Source organism: Zerene cesonia, chromosome 11 (genome assembly GCF_012273895.1).
Source record: "Zerene cesonia ecotype Mississippi chromosome 11, Zerene_cesonia_1.1, whole genome shotgun sequence".
NCBI classification, from domain to species: domain Eukaryota; kingdom Metazoa; phylum Arthropoda; class Insecta; order Lepidoptera; family Pieridae; genus Zerene; species Zerene cesonia.
In genome coordinates, this window is record NC_052112.1 from 5,902,721 (window position 1) to 5,908,875 (window position 6,155).

The 6,155-nt window shown below is 31.1% G+C and overlaps 3 protein-coding genes across 7 annotated transcripts in view; 2 read left to right on the forward strand and 1 right to left on the reverse strand.

Annotated features, from left to right (window-relative positions):
* The window catches only part of LOC119830552 (isocitrate dehydrogenase [NADP], mitochondrial-like), a 3,560-nt gene extending 1,077 nt beyond the window's left edge, over positions 1-2,483 (forward strand). The window contains exons 2-5 of the mRNA XM_038353611.1: positions 254-357; positions 576-726; positions 1,220-1,453; positions 2,248-2,483. Of these exons, the coding sequence (XP_038209539.1) occupies positions 254-357; positions 576-726; positions 1,220-1,453; positions 2,248-2,400 (642 nt within the window). The 3' untranslated portion in view covers positions 2,401-2,483. The remainder of the gene's footprint in view (positions 1-253; positions 358-575; positions 727-1,219; positions 1,454-2,247) is intronic.
* Positions 2,484-3,440: 957 nt separating this feature from the next.
* Positions 3,441-5,841, forward strand: LOC119829988 (O-glucosyltransferase rumi homolog). The gene is made up of 6 exons (XM_038352784.1): positions 3,441-3,701; positions 4,061-4,245; positions 4,361-4,549; positions 4,689-4,819; positions 4,986-5,133; positions 5,208-5,841. The coding sequence occupies exons 1-6, from the start codon at positions 3,566-3,568 to the stop codon at positions 5,625-5,627; spliced, it is 1,209 nt and encodes a 402-aa protein (XP_038208712.1). The 5' UTR covers positions 3,441-3,565; the 3' UTR covers positions 5,628-5,841.
* Positions 5,746-6,155, reverse strand: part of LOC119829987 (probable serine incorporator) — a 24,096-nt gene continuing 23,686 nt past the window's right edge. For all 5 annotated transcript variants that reach the window (XM_038352781.1, XM_038352779.1, XM_038352782.1 and 2 more), the window contains one exon: positions 5,746-6,067. In XM_038352781.1, coding sequence (XP_038208709.1) covers positions 5,935-6,067 — 133 coding nt within the window. In that variant the 3' untranslated portion in view covers positions 5,746-5,934. The remainder of the gene's footprint in view (positions 6,068-6,155) is intronic.

A 6,155-nucleotide genomic window follows, 5' to 3' on the forward strand; every position in this document is an offset into this window, starting at 1 on the left:
AACTACTGAACCGATTGCAATGAAATTTGCTTCGTAGATAGTTGGACAACTGAAATAACACATAGGCACTTTTTATACTGATATTCCTACGGGATACGGACTTACGCGGTTTCGACCGCGGGTCACAGCTAGTGATACCTTATAAGAGTTAAGCCAATATTTTTCTCTATCTCCCGCATTTTGATATAAATACTTTTAAGCTTTTACTTTAGGATATACACATTATAAAACAGGGAGTACTGTTTTTTAACAGGTTGCGCTGCAGAAGAAATGGCCGTTATATTTATCAACAAAAAATACAATTCTCAAGCGTTATGATGGTCGGTTTAAGGACATTTTCCAAGAAATCTTTGATAGGTAAATTTTTTTTAAATAGCACCCAAATGAGTCCCTTTAATTTTTTGCTCCAAAGTCAACAAGCCTATACGCCTTGTTGACACAGGATTCGTTGCGAAATTTTTGAATTCTAAGAAATGTTCGAAATGTACGTGTAAATAAAGTCCGCTAAATGAAAAACATAATATACTAATGGCTAATGACCTAAAAAACAACTAAAAAGCACTTTAATTATACAGTGACTACAAAAAACAATTCGACGATGCCAAGATATGGTATGAGCATCGCCTTATCGACGATATGGTGGCTCAGGCCATCAAGGGCTCTGGCGGATTTGTTTGGGCGTGTAAGAATTATGATGGCGACGTACAATCCGATATTGTTGCGCAGGTATATACAAGGACCTATTTCTGTAAAGAAAAATATTCCCAAGGAAATATGGTATACAAGAAAAGATAGTTCTTTTTTAATTGGGAATATATTTCTATAATAATACGTAAATAATTTTTCTTCTATATATGCAGTATGAACTAATCATCTGATTGTCAATGAGCTAAGTTTTTTCCGATATCTCTGCGGTTTTTCAAGGTGGTTAAACAATTTTTTAATTAATCAAATAAAATTCGCACGCGCGCTTGTGATAAATATTGCAAGTCAAACCTTATATAACTTCACTGTTGCTATGTGCACTTAAAATTACCTATTTTATGAAAACTTGTCAAAGAATAGAGTCCCACATTTTGTGCACATTTAATATCAAAGTGTAATAAAAAAGAGTGATAAAATGAGACAATCTCGTGCAATAAAGATAACAATACTTATATTTACACAATAATACAAGAAGCTAGTTCTATTTTTGGTATCTGTATTTACGAATTTTCAGGGTTATGGGTCACTGGGTATGATGACATCGGTGCTTATGTGTCCGGACGGTCGCACTGTGGAATCTGAAGCGGCCCATGGTACTGTGACTCGTCATTATCGGATGCACCAGCAAGGAAAACCCACTTCTACCAACCCTGTGGCTTCTATATATGCATGGACTAGGGGCTTGGTACAACGAGCCAAGTTGGACGGCACTCCTGAATTGGAACGGTTTGCTTTAGCTTTAGAGGAGGTAAGTTACAGGCACTTACTGAAAATGCTTAGTAAGACAGGATGGTTCAAAATAAGAATTTCATGAATTAGCAAAATCATTGAAAAAATGGAAAACTAAAATAAGAACTCGCAAGATTGCAATCTACGAAAAAGTAAGATTAACATGAAGATGATGAAAAAGTACTTTTAGAATATAAAAATAGAAAAGTACATTTAGATAGATTCCGATCGATATTGTAACGAAAGATGTTTACATTTTTAACATGTGTCTTAATATAAAAATAAAATATACTTGTACAATGTACTAACATTAATAACTCAAGAACGGCTGAACGGACTCTAGTGGTTTTTGGTTTGTTGGATTTGTCACTTCGCTTGGATTACTAACAAACACCCGGCCGGGTGACCTGCTAACTAATAATAAAATAAATTGAGAACTAATATTTAACCAATGTTCAATTAAATATGACTGAGCTACTAAGTATACATATTATTTTAATACACACCATTATAATATTTTTTATAAGATTACATTGGCAGTTTCATCAGCTATACCTACATAATCTGTTTCGCGTAAACTTTATTTATTATTTCATGCTTTTGTAATGGGCGTTGTACAATAATTGCATTATTATTAATGACGTAATTTTTTATCTCAGAATTTGTTTAAACACTTTATCGTGTGTACTCATAAGTAAGTATAGGTATACTATACAGAGATTTAATTAATGATAATAATAATGAGTTGCCGGATCCAAGTCAATGTCACGAGGTTAATAATTAAACTGGATTCACGTTATCATTATTTTGCAGGCGTGTGTTGAGTGCATCGATAGCGGTAAGATGACCAAAGACTTGGTTATATGCATTCATGGGCTAGCCAATACAAAGGAAGGAATGTTTTTACACACTGAAGACTTCTTACAAGCTATTGCTGAACAACTTGAACACAAACTTTCGAAGTAAAGGGCATTGATACTGCTGTAGAATAAAAAAAGAAATTGCCATGGGATCTCCAAATAGAAAGGAGATAAAGCACAACGATAATGCAATAGCTATTGAATAGATACACATTATTGTGTACAATGTTTATCAAGAGATTATTTAAAGTGTTTATAATTGAAAGATGAAATTTTAAGACAATTATTGTTATTTTTTATAAATAATATCATTAATAAATTAAAAATAAATCTGAAATAAAATATATTACTCCTTCCTTATTTCGTTTTTTTTCATATTATAAATAGCGGCTTAGCAGCGGCACTTGTGTTAGGTATTTTCTCTTAATAAGAAACTTCCTTGTACCTCAACACGTTTAAGTAAGTTTAACCGAATTTGTCGAGTCGTTCTCGAGTTTTACGGTTAACAACACTTGGCGATTCATTTTTATTTATGTAGATGATTCATATTGAATGTCATATTGTGTTTTATGATGATTTTATATCTCATACAAAAATTTTACGACAAGGGGGGGGGGGGGGGGGGGGGTTTCCTTTCATACAAATGGTATTTAATAATCATTACCAGGTTGTAGTATTAAAAGTTGTTAGAACTAATTCAAAATCCTCTGCCTTTGTGCTGTAAAGAGTAGCTCCGGTACTTAAATACAGATTACTTCATTTCGAGTTAAACTTTACAAAACTTTATACCTATACTTGTTAATTTATTACACATATTCTTCATGCCAAGTGACCTGCGCTTTAAATTTAAAATGAAATGAATAGCTTGGAATCACCCTATGCAAAATGCAAAAATGTGAAATTAAGGTTAATTTTTAGTTTTATAGCATTTTTCTATTCTTTCAAAATTTCTCAATGTGAAATTAATTAATCAAAGACCTGACTTTATATTTCGTTTCAACATGTATCTATTTCTGTGTTGAATTATTTAATGAGAGTATTTAAAAAAAAATTAACATTGATGTTATGCGTTAACTTATTTAGAACGCATAATTTTCTTTCTGTCATTTGTCAACTGTCGAAAGAAAAGTCAAAAGTTCCACATTTACTTGTCATTGTCATTGTGTAGTTACTGCCTACTGGTTTATTTATTTACTTAGAGATGCGGAATGTATTATTTGCAATTCAATAACAAGCTGGTTTTGTAAATTAAACTCTACATTAAATTAAGCATGGCTCATGGGATATTGAGATTTACAACACTGATATTATTTGTTATTAATTTAATTTTGACTAAGTCTGATTCTCCTACCGGAACATGTTCAAGTGAAAGTTCATGTGTTGAAGATAGAAATAGATACTCGAAAGGTTGTTTAATATATTTTAATATATCACATATTTAGTTGTTTGCTAAAATATGCTAAAAGTTTCTGAGACTAGTATATGAATTATAATATAATATCTTGTATATTTGCAAACTATAATTTGCCGTTTTAAGTATTTAATGTGATTTATTCTATTTGCTGTAAATTCTTCTTTCATTTAATAGAACTATTGCCAATACTGGCTTTTGTATATGTTTACTGGCTAAAAGTAATTCTTTATTCTGAGGAAGAAATTTACCTGTATATCCTAAATTTCAACCAAATCTGTTAATCTTGATAAAATAGTATTTAGGTATCTTTACTTTAAATGGATAATTTCATGTGTGGTTTTGTGTTTCATAGAAATTAATGAATGGACTTCAAAAATTAGTCAGCTGATTGAATTAGCTGAAGCAAATTTTGTTCCTTGCATTAATGCTAACTGCTCCTGCCATGCCAGTGTAATAGATAATGACTTAGAAAATTTTCAAAGTGGTATTACAAAAGACATGGTAGATAATGCTTTTTTAAAAGGCACTAAGTATCAGGTAATGTAAAAATACAGAACTTTGTTATTTTCTAGAAAGTTTTAAAAACAAAGCACATATTCATATTATTATTTAATCCATTTAATTCTGTCATACTTTCATTTTACAAATTTAGATAATAGGAGGTAAATTGTATCGTCAAAAAGAATGCCATTTCCCTGCGAGATGTACTGGAGTAGAGCATTACTTGAAGGCTTTAGCTCAAAAATTACCAAATATAGAATTATCAGTCAACACAAGAGATTGGCCACAAGTTAATCGCTTATGGGGAAACAAAAATATACCAGTGTTTTCATTTAGTAAGGTAAGGTTATATTAAGTTAATACTGAATTCAGATACGGTAATTATTTTGCAAAATACTTATGTAATTCTTAGCTTTGTATATAGCACCAAAAAACATGTGCAGTTTTCTAATCATTCTTAATTGAACTTTTACTTACAGACAAAAGATTATGATGACATTATGTACCCTGCTTGGAGCTTTTGGGATGGAGGTCCAGCAATATCACTATATCCAACAGGCATTGGTCGATGGGACCAACATAGATTGAAAATAACTGCTGCAGCAGATAGGTATAGATATTATATAAACGGCCTTTAAATAACAACACTTTTTCAGATTTTTTAAATAATTTTTTATCTTTATAAAAAGGTTTAAAATTTATTTTCAATTGCATTGATCATGGTTTAAATGTAAAATATCTATGATTTTACATAATTGCCATAATCATTTATGTAGAGTTCCATGGGAAAAGAAAAAGGGACAAGCTTTTTTTAGAGGTTCAAGAACAAGTGAAGAAAGAGATGCCTTAATATTGTTATCAAGATCAAATCCTGACCTTGTAGATGCACAGTATACAAAAAATCAAGCTTGGAAGTCTGATGCTGTAAGTAAACAACTACTTTAATTGGTAATAAGATAAAGTTTGATGTCTTTTAATAACTGGGACTTTATATTCAGGATACTTTGTATGCAGAACCAGCTAAAGAAGTATCATTTGAAGATCACTGCAAATATAAATATCTTTTCAACTACAGAGGTGTGGCTGCCAGTTTTAGGTTCAAGCATTTGTTTTTGTGCAAGTCTTTAGTTTTTCATGTAGGAGAAGATTGGTTGGAATTTTTTTATCCATCGCTAAAACCTTGGATACATTATATACCAATAAGTCCAAAGGCAACAAAAGATGAAATTGTCAAGTATATTAACTACTTTAAAGACAATGATACATTAGCAAAACAGATTGCTGAGAGAGGTTTTCAACATATTTGGGATAATTTGAGAGATAAAGATGTTAAGTGTTATTGGAAAAAATTGTTAAAAAAATATGCAAAACTTCTAAAGTACAAAGTTATGAGAAGTGATGATCTTATACAATTATGAATCTTAATTGTGAATATTCCACAAAGAAAACAAAATGTGTGAATCTCAATGTTTATTACATATTACATCAGAATAACAATGTTTTTATACAATTATAGCTTGCCTTATAATTTATCTAAATGAGACTGCAACTAAACTAACAAATATTGTATTACTAGAAGATAAGAAATTTCTACTACAAGATGTTGAATAAATTGATGATATTTTCAAAGATGAGATCAAAATTATTGTTTTTATAGGGTACTCAGATAATTGATTAAGTTATATATTAAAATGACTAAGTAAATCAGAGTAATAATCGCTTAGCTTAGTTGAAGTCCCTATCGGGGAAAATGGCGGGTGCGACCAGGGTCCAGACGTAGAGACCAACGCAGAGCCACGACGACGTGATCTTGATCCACATTGACGCAACATTCTCCTTTGAAAGCTGTGAGCTTGGGCTGTAAAATATATACAGTTTAAAACAGGCTGTAAAAGAAGTATATTTTTTTAAATTGCGCCCATCATGTCTTCGGAAATGAAAAATGA